The sequence below is a fragment of the Seriola dumerili genome, unplaced genomic scaffold (assembly GCF_002260705.1).
Source record: "Seriola dumerili isolate Sdu_G_001 unplaced genomic scaffold, Sdu_1.0 BDQW01000056.1, whole genome shotgun sequence".
In the NCBI taxonomy this organism is placed as follows: domain Eukaryota; kingdom Metazoa; phylum Chordata; class Actinopteri; order Carangiformes; family Carangidae; genus Seriola; species Seriola dumerili.
The window spans coordinates 5,817,415-5,844,452 of NW_019174311.1; the positions used below are offsets into that span (position 1 = coordinate 5,817,415).

General features: G+C 43.6%; 1 protein-coding gene across 1 annotated transcript in view; it reads left to right on the top strand.

The window, feature by feature from the left end:
• Positions 1-25,958, top strand: part of huwe1 (HECT, UBA and WWE domain containing 1, E3 ubiquitin protein ligase) — a 41,941-nt gene extending 15,983 nt beyond the window's left edge. The window contains exons 30-82 of the mRNA XM_022741744.1: positions 72-288; positions 377-499; positions 633-870; positions 1,342-1,689; positions 2,644-2,766; positions 2,864-2,959; positions 3,089-3,358; positions 3,754-3,906; positions 4,047-4,174; positions 4,296-4,377; positions 4,650-4,826; positions 4,983-5,522; positions 5,666-5,861; positions 6,013-6,180; positions 6,275-6,423; positions 6,523-6,589; positions 7,059-7,282; positions 7,391-7,602; positions 7,715-7,897; positions 8,625-8,797; positions 8,887-9,026; positions 9,176-9,251; positions 9,501-9,599; positions 9,870-9,997; positions 10,082-10,241; positions 10,836-11,064; positions 11,179-11,357; positions 11,451-11,540; positions 12,291-12,451; positions 12,570-12,612; positions 13,356-13,670; positions 13,934-14,144; positions 14,601-14,725; positions 14,822-15,042; positions 15,178-15,569; positions 15,746-16,382; positions 16,507-17,227; positions 17,335-17,426; positions 18,378-18,534; positions 18,636-18,768; positions 18,975-19,177; positions 19,286-19,521; positions 20,300-20,402; positions 20,836-20,985; positions 21,113-21,358; positions 21,452-21,569; positions 21,670-21,810; positions 21,902-22,189; positions 22,386-22,491; positions 22,776-22,893; positions 24,124-24,305; positions 24,799-24,989; positions 25,104-25,958. Coding sequence (XP_022597465.1) covers positions 72-288; positions 377-499; positions 633-870; positions 1,342-1,689; positions 2,644-2,766; positions 2,864-2,959; positions 3,089-3,358; positions 3,754-3,906; positions 4,047-4,174; positions 4,296-4,377; positions 4,650-4,826; positions 4,983-5,522; positions 5,666-5,861; positions 6,013-6,180; positions 6,275-6,423; positions 6,523-6,589; positions 7,059-7,282; positions 7,391-7,602; positions 7,715-7,897; positions 8,625-8,797; positions 8,887-9,026; positions 9,176-9,251; positions 9,501-9,599; positions 9,870-9,997; positions 10,082-10,241; positions 10,836-11,064; positions 11,179-11,357; positions 11,451-11,540; positions 12,291-12,451; positions 12,570-12,612; positions 13,356-13,670; positions 13,934-14,144; positions 14,601-14,725; positions 14,822-15,042; positions 15,178-15,569; positions 15,746-16,382; positions 16,507-17,227; positions 17,335-17,426; positions 18,378-18,534; positions 18,636-18,768; positions 18,975-19,177; positions 19,286-19,521; positions 20,300-20,402; positions 20,836-20,985; positions 21,113-21,358; positions 21,452-21,569; positions 21,670-21,810; positions 21,902-22,189; positions 22,386-22,491; positions 22,776-22,893; positions 24,124-24,305; positions 24,799-24,989; positions 25,104-25,206 — 10,361 coding nt within the window. The 3' untranslated portion in view covers positions 25,207-25,958. The remainder of the gene's footprint in view (positions 1-71; positions 289-376; positions 500-632; positions 871-1,341; positions 1,690-2,643; positions 2,767-2,863; positions 2,960-3,088; positions 3,359-3,753; positions 3,907-4,046; positions 4,175-4,295; positions 4,378-4,649; positions 4,827-4,982; positions 5,523-5,665; positions 5,862-6,012; positions 6,181-6,274; positions 6,424-6,522; positions 6,590-7,058; positions 7,283-7,390; positions 7,603-7,714; positions 7,898-8,624; positions 8,798-8,886; positions 9,027-9,175; positions 9,252-9,500; positions 9,600-9,869; positions 9,998-10,081; positions 10,242-10,835; positions 11,065-11,178; positions 11,358-11,450; positions 11,541-12,290; positions 12,452-12,569; positions 12,613-13,355; positions 13,671-13,933; positions 14,145-14,600; positions 14,726-14,821; positions 15,043-15,177; positions 15,570-15,745; positions 16,383-16,506; positions 17,228-17,334; positions 17,427-18,377; positions 18,535-18,635; positions 18,769-18,974; positions 19,178-19,285; positions 19,522-20,299; positions 20,403-20,835; positions 20,986-21,112; positions 21,359-21,451; positions 21,570-21,669; positions 21,811-21,901; positions 22,190-22,385; positions 22,492-22,775; positions 22,894-24,123; positions 24,306-24,798; positions 24,990-25,103) is intronic.
• The last annotated feature ends 1,080 nt before the right edge of the window (positions 25,959-27,038 follow it).

The window sequence follows — 27,038 nt, forward strand, 5'->3', positions numbered from 1 at the left end:
TTTTTTAAAATGTCCTAAATTACCTTTGAAATGACTTGAATGTCTCACTGACCTCCTTGTTTGTTTTCCAGCTTCATCTCGACTAGGTAGGGCTCTGGCTGAGCTGTTCGGCTTGCTGGTGAAGCTGTGCGTGGGCTCTCCAGTCCGCCAACGCCGCTCCCACCATGCCACAAGCACAGGCACTACCCCCACACCTGCTGCCCGGGCCACTGCCTCTGCTCTTACCAAGCTCCTCACCAAGGGTCTGAGCTGGCAACCCCCACCCTACACACCCACTCCTCGCTTTAGGTAAAGAACAGACTACTACCACCGCTTGCCGTTGTTAATATGTGCATTGTACACAGAGGTAATATTACGTGTGTTTTTTGCCTGGCAGGCTGACTTTCTTCATCTGCTCAGTGGGCTTCACATCTCCCATGCTGTTTGATGAGAGGAAGTACCCCTACCACCTCATGCTGCAAAAGTTCTTTTGCTCTGGGGGGCATGATGCCTTATTTGAGTAAGTCCCACCAGGTGGTGACATATCATGTTCAGGATCTTCACTGTATCTTCAGATGTTGATTGCTGATATCCATAACATTCTAATTTCTATGTTTGACAGGAGTTTTATTGGTTGTGTTCCTTTTCTACAGGACATTTAACTGGGCCCTGTCGATGGGTGGGAAAGTGCCTGTTTCTGAGGGTCTGGAGCATACTGACCTACCAGATGGAACAGGGGAGTTCCTGGATGCCTGGTTAATGCTGGTGGAGAAGATGGTGAATCCAAGCACTGTGCTGGACTCACCCCACTCCCTGCCAGCTAAAATGCCTGGGGTCACACCTACCATGCCCCAGTTCAGCGCCCTTCGGTTCCTCATAGTCACCCAGAAGGTCAGTATCTACATCATTCAAATGAGTCTACTGCAACCTGTAAGTTTGTGTTCAACATGGAAAGACAGTTATACATAATGCATGGCATTTAATTGTTTAAACTCATGAGAACATGGTAGTTGGGTACAGGGGCCGGGAAAGATGTGTTGGAAAGACTGAAAGACTGTTGGAGTCCTACCTGTTCTCATTTGAAAAATGTTAATTTTTCTCTTTTATGCATTTCTGCATTTTAACACCATGAAGAAAATGTTAGACCTCAAGTTATAGAAATAAATGGAACAGCATCAATCAGTTCATTTGGACTCCTTGTGAACATGGTAAACATGACCTTGTTGAAATGCAACATACTGTATCTCTCATACAGTCTTGTATAGGCCTCCAGGTTTAGGAGCATTTTTCTGTCCAGGTATGAGAGGTGGAGTTGAATATATGTTGGTGGTATTATTGTAACACAGTCTCTCCTTCATCAAGGCTGCATTCAACTGCATCCGCAGTCTGTGGAATAGGAAGCCGCTGAAGGTGTATGGAGGCAGGATGGCTGAATCCATGCTAGCCATCCTCTGCCACATCCTAAGAGGGGAGCCTGTTATCCAGGAGCGCCTGGCCAAAGAGAGAGAGGGGACAGTGCGGCCAGATGATGAGGGGGTTTCCACTGGTTCTTTGGGACCCAGCGGAGCCCCTGGAGCAACTACAACAGGTGGAGAGGCACCAGCACCTACTGGAACAACTTCTGGAGTGCCAGCAGGAGGATCAGCTGATGATTCAACCAATTCCACGCCCCGTCGTGAACCCCAGGTTAATCAGGCTCAGCTTACACAGGTATGTAAAACCTGTCTGACACTGACATCTTTCTCAGTTGATTTTTGATGTTGGTTGTTTCTTTTTTATCTTTTTATGCATTAGAATCAAGTACTATTTGTACACACTGTGTCATGATACCGGGTTTTCATCTTCTTCTTTTGGGTGTTAGTGCTGGAACAACTGGGGACAAATTGTGTACTTTTGTTTGTTTTGTCTTAAATTTTGTGTTATTATTTGTGGTTTGACCAACAGCTCTTTCTGCTTACAGCTGTCGTTTGTTCCTGCAGCCTTGCTGATATTTTTAGCTTTCTGTTCCACTACTGCAGACAGATTAACAGCACAGGTTTATTGCATAATTACATGTCTAGTTGGCCATGTAAGCAAGAAACTAAACTGGAGGTTGGAATGGAGGTTTGTTTAGCAATCATCCTCCCCATACATCCTAGCATCCACTGAATCCTGGGCCACCATTTGTTTTGTAACAGGAAACATGCAGAGGGAGAGAGAGGCACGCACAGGTCCGCCAGCAGCAGCTCCAGCAGGTATCGGAGCCATCAGGGAAAGGTGGAGAAATTGAGAGAAGAGGTGGTTAGAGAGAAGGAGTGAAGGATAGAGGTAGGACAGGACGAACTGATTGAACAAGGACAGGGAGAGAAGACTTTGGACCACATTACTGTATTACTCAGACCTTTTTGAGGCAGAATATCAGGATAGAGTTGTGAAGGAAAAGGGATTGATTAGAGAGGTTGTGTGTAGAGGCCTCTCAGTCATGATTAGAAAAAGATGGGATGAGCAGGAGTAACTGGAAGAATGTATCCTCGTCCTTCATAATATCATCTTTGACTTTTCCTCATCTTTAATGAGATTTGTCAGTCCTAATCATAATCTAAAATTTTTATTTGCCCTTCATTCATGACACCAGCTATGTTTACTCTTGTAAAAATATGACTTCCTCTTTTGTTTTTGTTCTAGCTGATGGATATGGGTTTCTCAAGAGAGCATGCTATGGAGGCCCTACTGAACACCAGCACCATGGAGCAGGCCACAGAATACTTACTTACACACCCTCCTCCACTTCTTGGTGGAGCAGTAAGAGTAAGGCTTCATAGACAGAAACACACATACTTCCATTCTTTGTAATATTCACAAGTCAAACTCAGGCAACTTATATTGTTGCTCTTACTCCATCTAGGACCTGACTATGTCTGAGGAGGACCAGATGATGAGGGCCATTGCCATGTCACTTGGTCAAGAGGTCAGCATGGAGCAACGGTCTGACTCTCCTGAGGTGCGTCATTCTCACTGTTCAAATTACATGGAAAAACAGTTTTGCTCTAAACCATCTGTTGCTATCTCATGAATGAAAAACTTAACTTAACCTGAACACCTGTTGAGATTATTTTTGTGTCTGTTGCAGGAAGCAGCACGTCGGCGTGAGGAGGACGACAGGAGAGCCAGGGAGCGGGCAGAAGAGGAAGAGGCCCGCTGCTTAGAGCGCTTCATGGAAGCTGAGCCACTGGACCCCCAGGAGCTGCATACTTTCACTGACTCCATGCTGCCTGGTTGCTTCCATCTTCTGGATGAGCTGCCTGACACAGTCTACCGACTCTGTGACCTGCTGATGACTGCCATCAAGAGGAGTGGCCCAGAGTACAGAGAGCTCATCCTTGGGCAGGTTGTCCACCAGGTATGTGGATAAATGCATGTTTAAATTGCACACTGCTCTCTGGAGCCTGTTATGTTTCCAAAGCACTGGCCTACATTAACTGTCAATGTTTTTGAAAGCTTAAATAGCAAAGTGAAAGTTGTCAGATGCAGATTTACATTCAGTTGAATACAATCTATCTCTGTAATTAACTGCTAGATATTTTAGAGTAAATGATTTAAGCAACTACCTGACATATCTTGAATTTAAATGCAGCTCTGTAAGCAATTATGCATTTTTGTGTTTTTATCATTCTTCACAAGTGACCATGAAAACATCTTTTTAAAATCATCTTTAAACTTTGAGCTTTTAGTAAATCTTGACAATAGAGGCACAACATATTTGTACCAGCCTGATTGTGTTCATCTTGTGTGTAGGTGTGGGAGGCAGCAGATGTGCTGATCAAGGCAGCTGAGCCCCTGACAACCAGTGACACAAAGACAGTGTCTGAGTGGACCAGACAGATGGCTACACTGCCCCAGGCCTCAAAGCTGGCAACACGAATTCTGCTGCTCACGTTGCTCTTTGAGGTAACAGAAAAACACATTCTGAAAGTTCTAGCCTTAAAATGTTCACTCGTAGATCATATATCATAGAAATGTTCACTCATTTTTTGTCATTGTTTCTCTACAAATCCCAAACAATCATATGTGCTTTTCTGTTTTGAAAGGAACTAAAGCTGTTGGGTGCCAGAGTGGTCGAAAACAGTGGGATTCTTGATTTGCTGATTAAGCTGCTTGAAGTTGTGCAGCCCTGTCTGCAGGCTGCTAAAGAACAGAAAGACATCCAGACACCAAAGTGAGTTTTGCACAGCCCTACATATCTCTCTTAACTTGTAAATGTTAAACCAGCTTTTCACTATGAGGGACTTAATATGTTTGTTATATTTATTATATAAAATAACTTCCTTTTTCTGCAGATGGATCACACCAGTACTATTGATCATTGACTTCTATGAGAAGATGGCAGTCTCTTCAAAGCGCAGAGAACAAATGAACAAGGTGCAACTAAACCTTATAAAACAAAGCCAGGGATACAGCTTACAAAAATATTATACTTAAATAGTTAGACTTAGTTACAAGTACAGGTATAGACAACCATGTTGGAAGAGAGTAAATAAAAAAAAATAAAAACAACTTTTTGTATGTTGTTACTTAACAGCACATATGATAGTTTATTGCAATAAACTCTGTACATTCCATTGTAAGGTGTTGGTGTTAGTTGGTGCATCTCTTTTGTACAGTTATTGAATTCTCTCTGGGTCTACCTTTAGTATCTGCAGCCCAATGGGAATAACTGGCGATGGTTTGATGACCGCTCTGGCCGTTGGTGCAGTTACAGTGCATCAAACAACAGCACCATTGACTCGGCTTGGAGAGCTGGGGAAAGCAGTGTTCGCTTCACAGCTGGACGCCGAAGATACACCGTGCAGTTTAACACCATGGTGCAGGTACACACAAACTCTTAAAGATCTTTCTCCACTCTCAGAGAATACACAAAGATTATACTTTAAAAAAAAAAAAAAAAAAAAAATCTTCATCTCATGGTTGGTTGTGTTTAGTAGAGTTGGCTGGGTTCCTTTGATTAAATCCACACTCTCGGACAGGTAAACGAGGAGACTTGTAACAGGAGGCCAGTGATGTTGACAGTCCAGAGAGTGCCTCGCATGCCCAAGCCTGCCAAGACCGGTAGCATTACTGACTCTGAAAGAGAGGAGGCAGACAGGAGCAAAGTGGAGGAAACCCAGACTGACCTGGACTCAGGGGCAGCAGTGGAGATGAGTGCTCCTAAGGATGATTCCAGCCAGCCGAAGGAGACCACCACTACCCTAGAGTGTGATTACTCTCAGCGCTCCGATATTGTTGTACAAGGCCTGACTGAGGACATGACCACCGTTCTTATTCGGGCCTGTGTCAGTATGATAAGTGTTCCTGTGGACCCAGACACCCTCCACGCCACACTGCGTCTCTGTTTGCGTCTGACGCGCAATCACCACTATGCTATGATGTTTGCTGAGTTGAAGAGCACAAGGATGATTTTGGGGCTTACGCAGAGCTCTGGCTTCAATGGCTTCACCCCGCTAGTTACTCTGCTGTTTAGACACATCATAGAAGATCCAGCCACACTCCGGCACACTATGGAAAAGGTTAGTCTATTCTTACGCTGCTTAAATGGAGCTCACGGTATCTTTCACCACCAATTTGTTTTGTTGAATGTGACATTTTCTGAATAATACATCTATGTTACGTTGATAACAAAATCAAATAACTCAACAATATGTTGCCATAGGTGGTGAGGTCAGCTGTGACCAGCGGAGCAGGCAGTACCACCTCAGGAGTGGTGTCTGGCAGCCTTGGTTCCAGAGAAATCAATTACATTCTTCGTGTGCTCGGCCCTGCCGCCTGCCGTAACCCTGAATGCTTTGCTGAAACTGCCAGCAATTGTGTCCGCATTGCTCTGCCTGCACCACGTGGAGCTGGCACAGGTGAGTGTGCAAGCTTTTGGTAGACTTTAGTTTTAGTAGGTGTAGTAACTCCATTAGATTTAAAGCTACTTGTACTAAGAGTTGATCTAGTTTTAAGGTTGTGTCTCAATTTTTAACCCCAATAAACTGACACTTGATCTTTTTTCTTCAGCCTCTGACGATGAGTTTGAGAACCTTCGAATTAAGGGGCCCAATGCAGTGCAGCTGGTGAAGACCACTCCGCTGAAACTCTCCCCCTTACCTCCTATCCCTGACACTATCAAGGAGGTCATCTATGACATGCTCAATGCTTTGGCTGCCTACCATGCTCCTGAAGAACGTAAGACATGTTATCAATATCTATTTGAAGGGTGTATATATAATTTTAAGTCATTTGAACATTTCAGCTAAGTGTGGGCTTTTGTGTGGCACAGCTGAGCGTCCAGAAGAACGAGCAGCAGCTGTGCCTGGTGGTCAAGACCTGTGCCAGATATTGCAGGATGTTGGTGATGACGTTTATCAGCAGTACCGACTCACCCGGCAGGGCAGCGACTTTGACTCCCAGTCTGCATTCCATATCAATGTGAGTCTCAATGACAAGTACGCCTGTTCAGCTTGTGTATTGAAACGTCAAATGTGCCATCTCCTCATTTAATAATAGAGCCGTGTCTCTCTCTCTCAGACTCAAGTGTTTGCTGCTGATGGAGGTGTGGCTGAGTCTTCTCAGTCTGGCACACCACAAGGAGAAGGTGAGAATAATTTTCTTTTAACGAAGTAACTGCACATATCAGATACTGTTATCTCTCCTCACATTTAATTAACTGTCAGTCTAATAGCTTTGTTAATGTCAATTATTGCAAAGCAATGTATGGAATGGTAAAAGTCTGTATGTTAGCAGTGTAGCACAGTCAGTCTGTAGTTTTTATTCTAATTCTACTGTTTTAGCTCACCAATAAATTAAATAAATGATTTGACGAAAATGCTCATTTCATATACATACTGCCTAACCTTGCTCTGATTTGTTCATGGTTATTTGCTGTGTTAAGATTTTGGATTTTTGGTCCCAAATAAACCAAAAATGTGCACCAGACAAGGTGTAAAATTAATTTGTCTTAACTTTTGTCTTGATTTGAGTTCTCATTTCATTAATTCAAGAAAGTCCCCTATATTAGTGTGTGAACTGTACATGATGCATCCTATCATTCTGTCTTGCGTTAGCTTCCACACCCGAAGAGATGCGGGAGGAGAAGAAGGAACAGGAGGGAGAGAAAGGTACCAGCTCAGATGAGGGTAAAGCTGCCAAAGTTAAAGCAAGCAAGCCTCTAATGCCTACCTCCACCATCCTGAGACTGCTGGCTGAACTGGTGCGCTCATATGTGGGTATCGCCACATTAATTGCCTCCTACTGCTACACTGCTGGACAGTCCGAGCTTATTAAGGAGGTGGGTAGTTAAACAAAATGTTGTCAGCCCTTCGCAGCTCTGTATTGCCCTGCCTTTTAATATAATGTTTTCCCCTTAACCCATTTTGACCTCCCTGTATCCTAACAGGATTGCAGTGTTCTAGCCTTTGTGCTCGACCACTTGCTGCCCCACACCCAGAACTCGGAGGACAAGGACACCCCAGCCTTGGCACGTCTCTTCCTAGCCAGCCTTGCAGCTGCTGGCACAGGCACTGATGCCCAGGTTGCCCTAGTCAATGAGGTGAAGGCCGCCCTTAGTAGAGCTCTAGCAATGGCGGAAGGTGCAGAAAAACATGCCAGGTAAACAGCATAAAAGACATGTAAACCAACCTGATATTGATACTATAACCCTTGAATGAATGAATGATGAATTATAAGGATCTTTACAAACCCGTGCTTCTCTATTTCTCAGACTTCAGGCTGTGATGTGCATCATCAGCACCATCATGGAATCATGTCCCTCCACATCAAGCTTCTATAGCACTGCAGCAGCCAAGACACAACACAATGGCATGAACAATATCATAAGGCTCTTCCTTAAGAAAGGCCTGGTTAACGACTTGGCCCGTGTGCCTCACAGCTTGGATTTGTCCAGGTATACACCATATTAATTTAAATTGCGAATTGTTTTGCACTTCAGATAGCACTAGAGTGGGGGCCTGCATCACAAAGTTTGATCTGTGGATTAGTCAGTTAAATGGGCCCTTTGGAGTTTTCTTCTAAGCAACTAAAGTTACATTTATATTCAATGTTTCTCACCAAAATGCACTGAGTGTGTCCTTGAGGTCAAACAAATGTGACAAGTGACCATAAGTACTTTTGAAGTAAGTATTTTTAGTTTGAAGTATTTAACATCCATGTCTACTAGTTTGCATTCCTCTTCTTCCGTTCGTTGTCACATTGCCACATATCTTGGCATATTACTGCCATCTGTAGATCAATGGAATAGTGTCACCATTGGGTAGACTGTGTACCATGTCACCAGCATGTGTACATGAGCATGAGACAAACAAAATAGAGACCCACTCTTAAGAAAACAGCTCCATAGCACCACTAGTGGTCTAAAACTCCAAAGGAAACCTTTAACTTTAGCCAGCTCAATTTAAATTGGGATAGATGATCATGGCAACCTAAACCCAGGGCTGACTGAGCCTGTTTGTAACCTTGGCTTTTCTGGATCAACATTTTTTTGCTTAGTAAACCCAATAACTCAACTTGTTTGGTAGTTATATTTCAGAATCAAGTTGGCTTTGCAAAAAATGATTTGCATCATAATCAGGATAAAATAACTCCATATTCTTCATTTACATCATTTGATTTAGTCCCAACATGGCCAACACAGTGAATGCTGCCCTGAAGCCTCTGGAGACTCTGTCCCGCATCGTCAACCAACCTAGCAGTCTGTTTGGGGGCAAAGGAGGCTCGAGCAAGAACAAGGCTGAACATGATACTGTGGGCACGGCCAGGGACAGCAACAGCAACACTCAGGAACAAGGTATCGGCATGAGTCAGATGAGATATTTCAAAACTATAGATCCAGTGATTTTAAATATGTCTGTTGCTGATGTGTGACATGTGTTCCAGGAGAGTCTGGGGAGGCAGAGCCAGTGGAGGGCAACCACAGGGTGCAGGGAACAGACAGCGACTTGATGGATGGAGAGACGGAGGGAGACACTGTAGTCATTGCTGGTCAGCCTGAGGTTCTCAGCACACAGGCTATGCAGGTGAATGATGTCGTATTACACAAAATACTCAAATAGTATTTCACCACATTAGCTATAACTTCTATAATTACTGGTCATAACATAAGTGGGTATGACCAAAGATAGCTTGGCAACAAGACACTTTTTTATATAATTTTCTGTGCTTTTAGGTTGAAAATGAGTTGGTGGATCTGATTGATGAGCTGTTGGAGAGAGATGCTGGTACTGTCAACAGCGCAATTATAGGTAAGTCACTGAATTAATCTGGGAAGGGTCAGCAGGTATAGACGGTAAACGGGCAAAGAAAAGGTTAGAACAGGTGTGTGCACCCTCTAACCCTCAGTGGGATAGGTGCTGGATTAAAAAAAATAAAAAATCAATAAAAAGAGTACCTGACATCTGGAATCACAGATTCACAGATATGAGATTCCAGAGTGCTGGTACTTGTATTGCAAATAAACAAGTGTATCACTTGCTATCTGTTCTGTCAATCAGTGGGACGCAGTGGTGAAGATGAATCACAAGAGGACGTGTTGATGGATGAGGCCCCCTCCAATATTAGCCAGGCATCCACTCTTCAGGCCAACCGGGAAGGTAATCAGACATTGACACATCAGAATATTGCATGTTTATCATGATAAATAACATCACACAACTTCCATTTTTATTTCTCCGTGCTGGAGGCTTTGTCTGATTTGAAGGTTTAAGGACAGCGTGTTGAAATGCTATAAAGATTGCTAAGCCCCTTGAGGGAAATTTGTGATTTTTGGGCTATATAAATGAAATTTGACTTGACTTGGGCTTACTGATGACTTCAGTTTATAAGATGTACTTCTATAGGACTGTGTTTCTCTCTTCCCTTAGACTCCATGAACATACTGGAACCAGAAGATGAGGAACACACACAGGAGGAAGATTCTAGTGGCAGTAATGATGATGAAGACAGCCAGGATGAAGAGGAGGAGGAGGAAGAAGAGGAGGAAGAGGATCAGGTATGGATTAATGTAATGAAGTTAAGTTAAGAAGTCTTAATTGTTGTTTATCCTTAAGACTCAAGGCTGCTACTTTCCCTCAAGGATGATGAAGAAGGAGATGAGGATGATGATGATGAAGGTTCAGAGATGGAGTTGGACGAGGATTTCCCTGACATCAATGCTGCACCACACATCCGCTTCGAAAGGTTTGACAGGGATGATGACCTCATCATAGAGTTTGACAACATGTTCTCCAACAATGGTAAGCAGGATCATGTAGCACTAACAGTCACTAAGGTTAAATTTATTAATTGTAGGAATTTTCAAATTTTACCTCCCAATCTCCATTTGAGACTGCTCAATGCTTTGGATGGAAGTCCATCTTAATGTTATACAATTGGGCTTCAATCTCCATCTATACACAACAAGACCTTTGTCACAGCAGGCATTTTGACTTGTCATAGCAGGAATAGCAACAAATTTTAGAAACAAATGTTGTTAATAATGGCTCAGTTCCAGCACGCACAATACCAGGACTCTGGAACTAGCTCACCAAAATGGAATGCGTTTGTTTTAAATGTTATCAATTACACTTCTGCTTTTTCCTGTTATGCTACGGCAAAATCTCTTTTGTGAATAAGGTCTATCAGCCAGTAGCCCTCCTCCAAACTGTCTCTGCTTGCATCACTCACTAAAACTTGGGACATCCCAAATTATTGGAGTTACAGGCACACACAATAAAAGAGTTGATGCAGAAAATAATTAGATTTTTCATGAACATTACTTGGGGTTGTGCCAGGTTGTGCCAGGTGTTCCCCTAATGTCTGCCTACTGTTTTCTGTTATTTTTCCATCAGCTGACATCCCTCCTTCCCCAGGCAACATCCCCAGCTCCCACCCACTGATGGTGCGCCATGCTGACCACGGTTCCCTCACCCTAGGTGTGGCAGGCACTAGCAGCCGCCTAGCACAGGGAATGGGTCGCAGCCAGCGCACTCTGCGACAGCTCACTGCCAACAGTGGACACACCATCCATGTCCACTACCCTGGCAATCGGCAGCCCAACCCACCACTCATTTTGCAAAGGTGAAAGCAGGTTTTTTTGGTGGCTGCACAACACATCTGTTTTTGCAACATCTACTTCGCTTTAGCAACATTGCTAATTAAAATGTCTCTTTTATCCTCTACTCCCTTGTTTAGATTGTTGGGGCCCAGTGCTGCAGCTGACATTTTACAGCTGTCCAGCTCTCTACCTCTGCAGTCTCGTGGTCGTGCCCGCCTTTTGGTTGGAAATGAAGATGTGCACATCATTGCTCGTTCTGATGATGAGTTATTGGATGACTTTTTCCATGAGCAGAGCAGTACTGGGGGACAAGCAGGTGAGAATTACTATAGGTTGTCATTAATATAATGGTCTTTTGATTTAGTATTAGCCTGAGTTCCTAACATGTTTATTCTCTCTGTCTCTCTAGGCACCCTCTCTAGTATTCCCACTGCCTTAACTAGATGGACAGATGAGTGTAAAGTGCTGGATGCTGAGAGTATGCATGACTGTGTAGCAGGTGGGTTAGTTGAAGACTGGAAACTCTGTGAAGATTAATTTGATAGTATCACTAAAAATGTTTATGACCAAGTACCTCAGTATTGCTAATGTGACAATATTTTTGGGATGGCTACTGTTGCTTTCAGAAAATACTTAAATTTTTGTTAATTTGATCACTAAAATTTGGATATGATGGCCAAGTAGATAGAAGTATTTACTCAGCTCTATACACACATTACACATTTTTATCAACCATAATTACATCTTGTCTCACTTGTTGATGGCATGGTTATATAAATGGCCTGATAGAATGGGAGATACTGACTACAGCATGCAGGCATTTTTTCTGTATATACTTGATGATGAACATAAACGTAATTTAGACAGTCTGAGTGACCTACCTTTTAGTCAAGTATTTGAATTGCTATAGGATCCAGCAGGTTTTCTTGGGAAACCCAAAGCATGGCACTTGGCAGTTTAGTTTTTGCATATTTGATATTCAGCAAGAGAACCTTCATTTGGGTGACTATATTGACAGAATCGAGTGGGGATTCAGAAAGAGAGAATCAATTGGAGTGAATTATATGATTTAATCATACATCAATTTGTAATTTCTTCCCAATTTATGACCAATTAAATGTTTTACTAATTTTAATGAGAGCATCAGGTTTATTGTCTTAACCTTAAGGGGAATTAACTGTGACTTGTTAACACCTTTAAGTTACAGCCACAACCAAGGATGAATTCTGATATCTGTGTTTGCTTTCAGTGGTGAAGGTACCTATCCTGCAGCATCTGGAGAGTCTACGAGATGAGGAACTAGAAGAGCGGAGGGAGAAGAGAAGGAGGCAGCTGGCTGAAGAAGAGGAGTCTAAGCAGAATGAGAGGAGGGCCTCTGGAGCAGAACAGGCCAGGGAACAGAGCCTACAGGTTGGCAAATAATACATTTGTTGGCTGTGTAGGAGGGAGAGTTTTCAAACAGAAGTGTGTGTGTACCTTTTGAGAGTTATATACATTTTTTGCTAATGTCATTTGTTTTTGTCCCTAGGGTTCTGGATTGGGGGCAGTTAATGGTGCAGAGAACACTGCAGGTACTGACATTTGTAAAGATTTTTTCTTTCTTTCTTAATGTTGAAATTCCTGGACCTGTCTGTAATGGACACATCTCAGTGATGGGCACCAAGAGCCAAGCTGCCAGCAAAGCGTGCTGTGGGATGAGGTAGTAGTTTGTATAGTTTTAGGATCACACCAGATCTGGGAGATAACTATACAGTCTACTGTCTTTCCTATGGCAACGCCATACCACCTCGGCATCTTCATCTGCTGCAAAGGGAATCCACTCTTAACTTGGAAATAGCTCAGATAATTAGCAGACTGAAAATATCTGATCCACATCGCTGTCTTAATCACTTAACTATAAACATATTTGCATTATATCTCAGGTGTACAATATTGCTCCTTATCTTGTATTCCAGTGTTTTCTCCTGCTGGCTGTGCTGTGGTGAGGTAGTAAGTTGTGTTGTTGTTGGGGATCAGGATTATGCACCCCGTTCAGGAGATAACTATACAACTTACTGCCTTCCTCAGCAGAGGCTATTGGCATCTGTGTGGAAAATGATCTTCTGTTCTCTTTGGCTGCAATTGTATGTATGGAAAATGTTTTCTGTAATTGTTAAATCTTATAATGGCCTATTTATTAAAGAATTAAGCATTAGTAGCTGTTGTGTGTACAAAAAAAGGTTCAGAATGAGTATCTGCAAGGTTGAGTTCTTGTAAAGAATGTTTAAAAACTATATCCCTGTCTTCATATAAGTTTTCTCTCTGGATCTTGCAGAAGGTGAGCAGGCCCAGGGTGGTACAGTCTCATGTCTGGACCCACCCAGGGTCTCAGAGGGCTTCCTCACTGCTCCCCCATCTGGAGAGGTCACTCCCACCACACCTGCTCCTCATGAACAGGCCCTAGTCTCCTTGGAGACTGCGATCAGTCAGCAAGTCCACCAGCCAATTGCTGACCTGCTACTGGCCGATTCACGTACCAGCTCACTGGCTGCTCTGGCAGGGGCAGGCCTTCCACCCTTGTCGGCAGCTGACAGACCAAACAGTGAAGCGGAGGCATCTCAGATGGAAATGTCCCCAGCACCCACAATCGGTGAGAGAGTCGGAGGAGGAGGAGGAGGAGGAGCAGTGGATGAAGGCAGGGAAGGTAGATTAACTTTGAAAACTCTCCTTATACAGACTGGCCAACAGTAAGGACACACATCTGTAATGTAAATGATGTTGTTGATCCTGGTCTATCATGACATTTTCTGAACTCTGTGAAATACAAAGCCAATCACCTAAGGAATTTTTCTACAGTGCATTGAGTGACAGTTTCATAATGCTTACTGACACTGTTTTTTTCCTTTTTCTCAGCCTCCCTAAGTCCAGACATTGTGGAGACATCAGAGCCTGCAGTAGTGGGTGTGTCACAACTGGAAGGGTCACCCATGGATACCAGCAGCCCTGCCTCTGCCACTCAGGAAGAAGCTGCTCCCAACCCTGCCCAGACCACCCAGCTGTCTCAGGAGCTTTCTGGTAGTGGGGAAAGTGGGCTGACTGACAGGCCGACAGATGCAGAAACTGGGTGAGTAACTTGAAGAATCACTTCTAACCAAATCTGCGTTAAAAAGCAGTATCATGTACACTTTATATCTCTTGGTCAGATAGCCATAATAATAAAAAAAAATTACATGTACATGTAAAATGTATAACCCCCTTTCATTGCCAGCATGTAGCGTGTTTCAGTCCACTACAAAACAAATAAAAAGCTTCAGCACCAGCTTCTCTTGCCCAATTGCAGTTCACAATTAGTATTCAAAGTTTGTGCATCAAACTTTTTTTTTTTTTTACAGTAGTTGGTACATCTGTTTTTTCTAACCAGCTGTTTGCAAAATAGAAGTATTTCATGGTTCAATTAAATCTTCACATCTAAGCACATTCCACTTAGTTTGACACTGTGTAAATCAGTAAAGTATATCATCACACACATTTTTGCTCACTGATGATAACGTTTTGGGGTTTCTTTCTTTTGTGTTTATAGCTCTACTTCTGTGTCATCCCCTGGAGAAACGATGCCCAGGAGTGATAGTGCTGACAGCCAGTCTCAGGCCATACAGGAAGAGCCCCTACCATCCACCAGCAATGAGGAGGAGGACCCGCTTGCAGGTAAAATGAATTGTTATCATATTTTCCTGCAGTTTTTAATATATTTTTAATGCAGTATTACATCTCATAATATTTGTGATGTTTTTGTCTTGACAGGTATCAGTCTGCCAGAGGGTGTGGATCCCTCTTTCCTGGCCGCTCTTCCAGAAGACATCCGTCGAGAGGTTCTGCAAAATCAGCTTGGCATCAGACCACCCTCCCGTCCCCCTGCTGCCACCACCCTGCCTTCCTCTACTGCGCCTGTACTGGGAGGACCAGGGGTTACAGAGGTCAGCCCAGAATTCCTGGCGGCCTTGCCACCTGCCATCCAGGAGGAGGTGAGACTCTTCTCAGATTATAGTGTTACAGATTAGACAAAATGCTTGGCTTTAGATCTGTCAACATGGTGGTAAAACAAAGTATGATTTCGAAGCAAGACACAGAAAATCTAAGCATGCCATTGGTTGTCCTAGGTTCTTGCCCAGCAACGGGCAGAGCAGCAGCGCAGAGAGCTAGCCCAGCAGCCTCCACAGGGAGACACCCCTTTGGATCCAGTCACCTTCATCCAGACACTGCCCTCAGAGCTCAGACGTAGTGTACTGGAGGACATGGAGGACAGTGTGTTGGCTGTCATGCCCCCAGACATTGCTGCTGAAGCAGCTGCGTTGCGTAGAGAGCAAGAGGCACGCCAGAGGCAACTGATGCATGAGAGGCTGTTTGGTCATAGCTCATCTTCAGCCCTATCAGCTATCTTGCGTTCCCCAGCCTTCACCAGTCGGTTAGGGAGCAATCGTGGCGTCCAGTACACCCGGCTGGCTGTGCAGAGAGGAGGCACATTTCAGATGGGGGGAGGAACAAACCACAGGTAAGAGAAGACGGTGATCAATTTTGAGAGCCAAAATATTTTTCATAATTGTGTTAAATGACAAAAAAAAGTAAAAATGGACTTTTATGTTATTGAAAATGTTGTAGGTGGTCTTGATCAACCACTTTAGACAGGTGACAAACTGAATGTGTTTTTTCTTCCTTTTGTTTCCTCAGACCATCCAGTTCAAGTGTGGACTCCTTGTTGCGTCTGCGCGGCCGATTGCTGCTGGACCATGAAGCCTTGTCCTGCCTGCTGGTTTTGCTTTTTGTGGATGAACCGAAGCTTAACACAAGCCGTCTGCACCGTGTGCTCAGGAATCTCTGCTACCACTCTCAGACACGTGGGTGGGTCATTCGCAGCCTGTTATCCATCCTCCAACGCAGCAGCGAAAGTGAGGTGTGTGTGGAGACCTCACGTCTAGAAGACTCCCGTGGCAAGAGGACCCAGGGAGGCTGTGGAGGAAAAGGATCAGCTACCCCCTCCCTCCCTACTTCATCCTCCTCATCCTCCTTAGAGCTACTGAACAGGGTAGAGTCTCGCAGCTCCAGCCAGCTTTCCTGGCTTTCTGTTTCTATGGATGCAGCCTTGGGCTGCCGAACAAACATTTTCCAGATTCAGCGAGTGTCGGGTAGGAAGCATGCTGACCGCCACTCAGCTGGAGGTTCTACAGGTTCTGGAACACTGGGAGTGTCTGGTGCTACTGCAGGTGTCACGTGTGCTGGAGGTGGAGGCTCCACTGTCCACATCCACCCACAAGCTGCTCCAGTGGTCTGTCGACACGTGTTGGACACACTTATCCAGCTAGCTAAGGTCAGGGTCCAGCTATTTTCATCTACATCTCCCACACTATATACAGTATGTATCTTCCTTGCTGTAGAAAAAAGTAGATAAAGTTATAATTGAAATCCTTTTTGTTTCTTGTCTATTCCTGTAGGTGTTCCCCAGCCACTTCACCCAGCAGCGCTGTAAGGATCTGTCAGCATCGTCTTCTGACCTGGACTCTCGACTTTGTTCAGGCTCCTCTGGGGGAGGGGGTGGAGGTAGTGCCTCCAGGTCAGTGTCGCAGTCTCAAAGCAATTCCAGCTCCAATGTCTCCAACACACAGAACTCCTTTGGCTCCTCTGCTGTTACTCCCCAGTCACTGGGTATCTCCACCGATTTTTGGGACCTGCTGGTCAAACTGGACAACATGAATGTCAGCCGCAAGGGCAAAGCCTCAATGAAGACAGTGCCTCTGGGGGGCAGTGCAGAGGCTGAGGGGGCCCAGTTCAGCCTGGAGACCTCCCCTCTAGGTCAGCTGATGAACATGCTATCCCACCCAGTAATCAGACGGAGCTCCTTGCTCACTGAAAAGCTGTTGCGCCTCCTCTCCCTCATATCCATTGCCCTGCCTGACAACAAGGCCACTGAGGTGCCTGCTGGACACCCCACCCCGCAGGCTGCCAACCCCAATACAGCAACCAGCTCAGGAGCCACAGCCCTAGTCACAACACAGGGCACGGCATCAGCGGGCTCTACCCAGCCCACTGTGGCAGTCCCAGGGGTCTCTGTGGGAGCTGCAGCCCAGGGTACATCCTCAGGGACAAGTCTAGCAGCCTCTCAGACATCCTCTACAACAATCTCTATACCCACGTCCACTGGAACAACCTCTACAGGTAGTGTTGATTTATTCCAAAATTAAATATCATCTTTTCAGGCATTATTGTAAAAAAGAAATTAGTAGAAAATGATGTACATTTTTGGGGGTGTTTTGCCAAAACAGGGAAACAGAGGGTCTCTACTGCCAGTACAGAGAGTGACAACAAGATGGCCTCCACTGGACTCACAGAGAAACAGCTTCAACTCTCTGTGGAGGTATGGAAAAATAAGTTGAAAATTTGTCACAGGATCTTAGTCATGCTGTCATGAAATGTGTGTGAAATTCCATTGCTGGTCATGGAAAAATGTAGCTTCAAATTTTTTCAAGATGTTAGTGTGGATAACTTCTGTTGAGGATCAGTTGAAGCCTGCCAGTTAGAGGACAGTGTGTATTATTTGCAGCATTGAACAGTGTCCAATTTCAGAAGAGAAACTAAAAATTACAATGTGTGGGGATATATAATATAATCCAGGTTTGCAATTCAATTGCAACACATCTGCTACTTTTAATGTGCGAATTTTTCCATGAAAATTTGCATTTGATTTAACAAGTTTCATGGGAGTAACATCTGCCTCACTGCCACATCACAATGCAATATATCTTTGCCTCGATCTACTCCAAGACACTGCCCAATCCACCCAGCTATGTTATGTGCATGGTTTTGTATCAAAGTTTATGTTAGGACTTGTGTGGGTGTGAGTATTAATTTTGGAGCCCGACCGATATTGGACTTTTGGGGTTAAGAAAAGTTTTAAAATTCCAATATCGAAATGGCCTTTTTAAGGTGCTTTCTAAAGATGTACACTAATTTGGCTTGACTTTGTGGGAGGTTCTTCAGATTAGAGGTACAACAAACACAGCTCTGACCTTCGAGTGGCCCCAAGTCTGAGGGCCAGACAGATCAGTTAGTCCAATAGTTAGTGACCCATCATACATTATATTGACAGTCCTCAGAGAACTTTTCAATTCAAAATTGGATTGTGACACAAACAGGCACTTGTACTTATGAACCGTCATGATGAAATATTAACAAAATCACAAAATCGTTTATTCCTGTTCACCGTTTTCAATAGATGCCACTTGATCAGTTTTTTTGTGTTTCTTAAACCTTGAAATATTAATTATGAGATGTGTTCTCTAACTACTCTTTTCCTTCTCCATACAAGGTTTTGACATCTCACTCATGTTCAGAGGAGGGTCTGGAGGATGCAGCTAATATTCTGCTGCAACTGTCCAGAGGAGACGGTGCCACCAGAGACACTGTACTCAGACTGCTGCTCAGTGGAGCTAGACACCTCGGATACACTCTTTGCAAACAGATCGGTCAGTTCTGGACAACTATGCGGGTGCCAGTTATCATGCTCCTATTTAAGGAAATACAGTTTTGTCTTTACACACACATTTGAAAATGTTCTCTCCCTCAGGCACATTACTGGCCGAACTTAGAGAGTACAACTTGGAGCAGCAGAGACGGGCACAAGCTGATTCCCATTCCCCAGATGCCCCTCCAGAGGATTCCTCCATCTCAGCCAGACTCAAGGGCAAGATGACCAGCAGGTTAGATAGTTATGACTCTAGACCGCCCAGTGGAAGTTGGTTGTCAACACACAACCTAATGTCCCAACTAGTTATCTTTAATCTAAAGTAGTTCAATCCCAATTGATATTACAGTATGTAGTGATGGCATCTATTTTTACATAAAGGTTAATTTCTCATACCTACAATTTCCTTTACCTCGTATGCCTTTGTTGGTTGGGACACAGGTTCGACGGGTCGGAGAGTGTAGTGATTGTGGCTGCACAGAAGCGCACACTGGGGGGACGTGAACTTCAGCTTCCCTGCATGAGCTCACTAACCTCCAAGACATCAACGCAGAAGTTTTTCTTGCGAGTGCTGCAGGTCATTATCCAGCTCCGTGAGGACACACGGCGCGCCAACAAGAAAGCCAAACAGACCGGCCGACTAGGTATGACTAGATGATGTTACATATACTCGGTATTCTTGATGTATGCATACAATATCCTGGTGATGTAGTGAGTGATAAAACTATTTTCCTCCTTCCCCGAATGGGCAGGCTCCACCAGTTTGGGCTCAGCCAGTAGCATCCAGGCTGCGGTGCGTCAACTAGAAGCTGAAGCTGACGCCATCATCCAGATGGTGAGAGAGGGTCAGCGGGCACGCCGGCTCCAACAGGCACCCCCACCCACCGCCTCTTCTGCCTCTGCCGCCGTCGCCGCCGGATCTTCAGTGGCGGCCCCCCATGCTCCCACTGGTGCTGCTCCCCCTGCTGGCACGGCTGCTGCTGCCACGGTTAGCATGGGTTGCACTGACAGCAGGCATACTCCTACTCACACAATGCACACACTTAAAGGGAATCATTTGAAAGATGGAAAACATAACATTGACTTCATAGTGTGACCATCCCAATGTAGTTACTTCAAAATTACTGTGATGGTCATCAAAATAAATGCTATGAAATGGCTAATAGCTACTGACATGCCACATGTCTAATTTCGCTTTGCCCCTACTGGCTTTGTGCGTTTTGGAAATTAATAAGCTAACACATTAGTTGTTATGCATATCTGTCTTATTTTATATTGTATTGAATTGAATTATCTGTAAACAACGTAGTGCAGTCAGTCTACAGCCTGCTACCTCAAGTGGTTCATGCATAGTGACAACATCTACAGTGCTGCCATGATGAACAATGACAGCCCCAACAGAAGGACAGATGTGCCAGTGATCCACTGCATTCTACATCAATGTCTTTGCATTGACATGTTCTACTGTTGAAATGATCTGTATGTGAATGTGCTGCCTGCTCCAAACTGTTTGATCTGTTCCACTGATGTTGTCTGTTTGCTGGCTGACATGGCTTCATGCTTTTGGCCCTGCCCCCTTCCCTTCTCATTCCCAGTTCCAATCCTCTCTCAGTGGATCATGGGAATTTCATTTTGCATGGCAGTATCAGTCATGACGGATTACTATGAAAAAGAAAACTGTTACGTTAATCATTAATTATTCCATGTTTTTTCTCCCTGTTGTTCATCCTCTGTCTCTCTGGTCCTTCCTGATTTGTTTTCTCTAGTCTGAAGTGCAGTCAATGTCAGAAGCCCAGGCAGCCCAGAGAGATGACTCTCCAATGGATGTGGACCAGCCCTCTCCTCTAGAGCAGGACCCTGCACCTCTGGGTATGACTTGCTTGCAAACTGTTCAAATTGATGTGCTGTGTTTTCTTCAGTAAATGAGACCTCATCCCTCCACATCCAGGGATCACCTTCTCTGATATAATGCTTTGGATTTTTACCTGGGATTGTTTTTACTTCATTTGTTTAGTTCAGCAGTTGCACAGTGATGAAGAACCTCTAAATACAATGCTTTATCAATTGTTGAATTGCTGAATAGACACTGTGTTTAAACATTGTGGTTTTTGCTAAGTTTTATAGGAATAGGTTGATATGTTTCAGTAATAACTCAGGCAATTATAATCTTGATCGACAAATATCATCACTGGAGCAGTCCTTTTTATTTAGAAAAAAAATTGTTTTGTCTTCTAGTAGGCAAAGGTTGATGAAAGCATAACCGGTGCAATTATTCAATGTATACTGGAAATGCCTTTTTTAGATGAAGAAGGAAATGGCCAGTCAGAGAGTGAGGAGAGACTTCCAGACCTCCCTCTGCTCAGTGAGCAGCTGTTGTTGGATGAACTATGGGACATGCTTGGGGAGTGCCTAAAAGAGCTGGAGGAGTCCCACGACCAGCATGCTGTACTGGGTAGGTGGAATCCCTCTGAGGAAATGTGTTTCTCTCTGCTATGTTTGATTCATATTGTGTCTATGTCTGTTGAAGGAGCATGGTTAATTGATCTGTTCCCCTAATGATATTTCCTTTGTTTCTTCAGTTCTCCAGCCTGCTGTGGAGGCCTTCTTCCTTGTCCATGCCACTGAGCGAGAGAGCAAACCTCCTGTTAGGGACACCCGGGAGAGCCAGCTTTCACACATCAAAGATGAGCCTCCACCACTGTCCCCAGCACCCCTTACACCTGCCACACCTTCATCCCTAGACCCATTCTTTTCCAGGGAACCATCCTCCATGCACATCTCCTCCAACTTGCCACCGGACACCCAGAAGTTCCTCCGTTTTGCCGGTGAGCCTGAGAGATTTCTGTTAGGAGAAGGATCAAGCTTTGTTCTATTTTGTAGCCCAGTGTATAACAAAACTCATTCTTCTTTCTTTTTAGAAACTCACCGCACAGTGCTTAACCAGATCCTGCGCCAGTCCACCACTCACTTGGCTGATGGGCCTTTTGCAGTACTGGTTGACTACATACGCATCCTGGACTTTGACGTTAAGAGGAAGTAAGGAGGATTATCTTACACTCCTATCTTATACTGTCTAATAGACAGTTATTGGCTTTTTAACTTACTGACCCTCTGGTCTTCCTGGCTACCTCTACAGGTACTTCCGCCAGGAATTAGAGCGACTGGACGAAGGCCTGAGGAAGGAGGACATGGCTGTGCATGTGAGGAGAGATCACGTGTTTGAGGACTCCTACAGGGAGCTGCATCGCAAGAGCCCAGAGGACATGAAAAATAGGCTGTAAGGCTCCATTGCCTTTCTATCCACTTGTATGTCCTCTCAATTCAGAACTGCTCAACCTGAGCCATTCTCTGCTCCCTTTGCATTACAGGTACATTGTGTTTGAAGGGGAGGAGGGCCAGGATGCTGGTGGCCTGCTGAGGGAATGGTACATGATCATCTCCCGGGAGATGTTCAACCCCATGTATGCCCTGTTCCGCACTTCACCAGGTGACCGTGTCACCTATACCATCAACCCCTCATCTCACTGCAACCCCAACCACCTCAGCTACTTCAAGTTTGTGGGCCGCGTGGTGGCCAAGGCAGTCTATGACAACCGGTTATTGGAGTGCTACTTCACCCGCAGCTTCTACAAGCACATCCTGGGCAAGAGTGTCAGGTATTTGGGCTACTTGTACTCACAATGAAGTAACCTAAATGTTCAAGACATGTTCCAACACCAATAATTCCAACAAACTCAGCCATATTGCTTGTTATACTAAATGTAGTAGCAGCCATAGAGCTGGTTAGTTATAGTTTGCATTCTTTTTCTTGAATATATGAATAATATGTATTTATTTCTGTGGTATTCCCAGGTACACAGACATGGAGAGCGAGGACTACCCATTCTTCCAGGGCTTGGTATACTTGTTGGAGAATGATGTGTCCACACTGGGCTATGAGCTGACATTCAGCACAGAGGTTGGTGTCTGTTCTCTAAATGTTCCAATTAGCTACAAGTGGAAAATTGATTCTCATACTCTTATCATTGCCTTAACTGTTCAAATTGGGATTTGCCCTCAAGGGCTTGAATCCCACATGCTTTATGTTCTCATTAAATAAGTGCTGCAGAAGTGTCATTTGAAATCTGATGGCATTAAAATAACTGTTAATGGATACCATCTGTGATTTCCAGTAAGATATTAAGATGAAACTCAACGCAAGATGTGAGAGACTGAAAGTGTTCATGTGCTCTGTGCATGTAGGTCCAGGAGTTTGGTGTGTGTGAAGTGAGAGACCTCAAGCCAAATGGAGCCAATATCCTGGTCACAGAGGAAAACAAAAAAGAGTATGTCCATCTGGTATGCCAGATGAAGATGACAGGTGAGACTGGTTATGTCACCAAATCTTTCATTTCAGTCAGTGCAAATGGGTTAATCTGTATCTTTTAATCAACAAATTTAATTTTAAATGTTCAAGGCAGATACCCAGATTTTCTCAAACATAACAAGGCAGCTGGATTTCTTGTATGTGAGAATGCATCTGGTCAGGCTCTAGGTTATTCACTTGTGGCTGAGGTCCAGTGATTCGGACTAATCGGCGTCCTATCATAGAGGAATACCTGGCAGCTACAGAGAGGCAACAGTTTTGGTATATTTGGTAAATTTTCCTTAGAAAGATGAGGTCACTAGGTGGACCGTGTTCCGCATCCAGACCCAGACACCTGCCTATTTGGACCCAGACATATAACCTATAAATTATTGAGAATTATTAAATTTTGACAGACTGGTTATTTTTTAACCGCTGCAGCTTTTCTAGCCTTTTCGGCACTGGTCATGTGGCGCTACTCGGCCAATTATTACGATCTGAGTCAGTCAGTGCAATACACAAATGGTGAGAGACAACACCAGATAAATAAGTGGGACATAAGAGGGAAAGAAAGGGAAAAGGATGTGTTTTAAGCTGTTCAGTTGTTAAGATGTGAGATGAGACCGTCGTTGCTGTTAACCATAAATAAAATAGAAAGTTAAGGTACACATTTTATTTCATTTTGTAAAATTAAGCACTTTATTATAATTTTTTATAAGCCCCCTTTATGTAGTTATTACATATTACAGCTGTTATTGTCCCTGAAATGATAAAAAAACATAGTTACTAATATATATCATTATATAGAGAAGGTATTGTTATTATTTTATATTTTTTTTTTTTATTATTATGTGCACACGGTATTGACAAGCACCTGCCCTTTATCAAACAGTTGCCTATTCTGTATTCTAGTGCTATGTAATAAACCATATGTTGCGTCAGGTTAGATGTTCTCTGTGATACTCAAAGAAAGCACTAGGTGGCACCACTCTTAAATGTTGGACTGATCAATATGCAGCAGAGAGCCAGTGGTGTTTCTCTCTGTAAAATGGCTGATTTATCATGAGCAGCATCCTCCAGCTGTTACTCAAATATGTTATTCACTAAAGAATTGAATTTTCAGCTGCTTAATTGAAAATGAATAGCTACCAAATTAAGTGATAGCACAACATTAGTTGCATGTGAGGTAAAGAATATTCTCTATAACAGAAAGATCCCCGAACGAATACTTTCCCTTTATTCTAGGTGCAATCCGCAAGCAGCTGGCAGCCTTCCTTGAGGGATTCTATGAGATCATCCCCAAGAGGCTGATCTCCATCTTCACTGAGCAGGAGCTGGAGCTGCTCATCTCGGGCCTGCCCACTATCGACATCGATGACCTGAAGGCCAACACTGAATATCACAAATACCAGTCCAGCTCCATCCAGGTATGCATGAGTTAACACATGTAACATTATGATGGAAATATCTACCCACTTCTACCTGTGTGTGAGAACTGAAAATCTTGAGAGAAAAATCACACAGGACTTCTCCAGCTCAGTCAAATGGGCAGCTTTGCATTACCAGATTTTAGATTAATTTCTAGCCCAGTAGAACTGATGTAGCCACATTTTATTTGTGGAACTATTTCTGCTGAACCACCACATTCATTGTACAATACTGCATGTCACAGTGCAATGCTGTGTAAATGAGCTGTGTCATCACCAAAAATCCAGACTTGGCAGCATACTGTTTGAAATCAAGTAGAGCTGCTATTATTTTGGCATTATTTCCAATGCCTTGCAACTTCTAGCATTAACTGCTGTTCCCCCAGACACAATAACAGAGACTAGATTTTGTATTGGAACACATTTATATCTCAACTGCTTTTTTCATCCCTTTCTTTACTTTATCTTTCCTTCTCCTCTTTTTTAACTTTAGATTCAGTGGTTCTGGAGGGCCTTGCGGTCCTTTGACCAAGCGGACCGGGCCAAGTTCCTACAGTTTGTCACTGGCACGTCCAAGGTTCCCCTCCAGGGTTTTGCTGCTCTGGAGGGCATGAACGGCATCCAGAAGTTCCAGATCCACCGCGACGATCGCTCCACTGACCGCCTGCCATCTGCTCATACCTGGTACACACATGACAAATTTACAAATAAATTTCTAATATTAAATAATTATAACAACTATAAAAGTAACAACAAAACTGTGAAAATTTAACTGAAATGATCTTTCTCTTTCTCCAGCTTTAACCAGCTGGACCTCCCAGCCTATGAGAGCTATGAGAAGCTGAGACATATGCTGCTGTTGGCCATTCAGGAATGCTCAGAAGGATTTGGACTGGCTTAAACTATGAGACTCTTAACAAACTCAGACATGCATACAAACAGTTGATTTAGATTTGCCTACACCTGACACATTCACACTGATAACCTTTGAACGCACGCACACACCATCATAGACATTTCTGGATTACTTGTTGAATGGCCTAGACTTACTGGTTTCTATTCCATATAAAACAGATAAAACCAGCAAGTGAAATGGACTGATTGACATTGCATACAACACAGAGAGCCTCATGTTGACACGATTGTGTCTCCCTTCCCAATTTAATGGCAAATGCAAGAGCGAATTCAGAGGATAAAACATGGACTAATATAAGAGACGTTTTCTTCATTTAGTTTGATTTCTCTGTACAAAAGGTTTGGGAGTTTATTATGTTTAATCTTTTTTGTTCTCTGGCTGTGTAAAAAGAAAAAAGAGAATGTTGTTTGAACAGGATGGTTATAAAACCTTTGGGGAAAAAATGTTGGTGGTTTCTTGTTGCAAATTTGTGACCTCACGAGCCTTGACGACGGGGAACATTTTTATGGGGGGTATATGGACAACTTGAGAAGTTTTGGAGATATTCACAAAAATGCACTTTTCAAAGTTTTGTGGCATTTTTAAGGAAGGAAGGTACAAAAAATGAAGAGGAAAACCTGAAGGAGATAAAAACATTAACCATAAACTCTAGAGTATTTTTGGCTATTAAATTGCTGACCCAGCCTTGAGCCTTTGAATCAGAGTGGAATAACTACATGAATAAATGCATAAAATTGCGTCTATTGTCTCTTTTAACATTGTTTTACCATTACCTGCAGTGAATTCATTTCATCAAAATCAAATGTGTGAATTCTGTGTGTAATCGCACCAAAATACTAGTTAATTATTGGTCATCACACAAAAGAAATTATTTTATAGTTATTTATACCGGCATACTATAATCTAATATGGCTGTCAGTTTATCAATTAAGGACCCAATGATTCTGGGACGTGAAATTTGCCCCATAGTTCACACACACACACACTGATCTCAGCAGTGAATCCGACAAACTGTCCTTCATGACAAAATCATTTAAGCACAGTAACATCATGTGTAATGACTGACACCATCCTAGAGCACATTTCTAATGCACTGCCTGAAGTCGCTGGGTTAAAACGATCAGTTGGGATCCTAATGGGAGCTCATTGCAGCAGCACTGTCATTTCGCATGCTGACAATTGACCCAGTATGCCCTCCAGTCTCAAACAATTGTCTGTACCCTTATTATGTCACACAGCCCACAGTGTCCCTTCTTTGCTGCTTTTTTAGTACTGATGAACCGAAGATGACTGAGAACACTGGCTTGGATTTCTTGTCATGGTACAGGGCACAAAGAGACGATTTTGTGAGAGTTTTGTCACAGTTATATGCTCATGCAGCACATCGCAGATAAAAACGCACCTTCACAGCAGACGGTTTTTCCATAGTTGGTCATAGCAGCAGAAGCACGGGTTGAATTCATAATATGAAATAACAATGCATTCCACTTAGGTGAACCAGGGCGGGGGACAATGTTATAGTGCATACCACTGCTTCACTGGCAAGGAAATGGAAAGGAGCCATCATTAACAGAATACTTGAGCCTGCTATGACAAACCACAGTCTGTCCTGACAAAGCGCTGTCTATTGCCTTGGTTTTGACGAGATGAAGACTGAAAGTGAAGGTGTGCCTCAGGACAAAGGGGGATTGGGTTGCATTAGCTGTGCCTCAGTGTCTTGTTTTATTAACTTCCTCTAAATTGTTGGTACCTTCATGCTTCATGTTTTCAAACTAGTGATTTACTAAATTGGGTTTCAACGTTAAAACCGAAAAGTA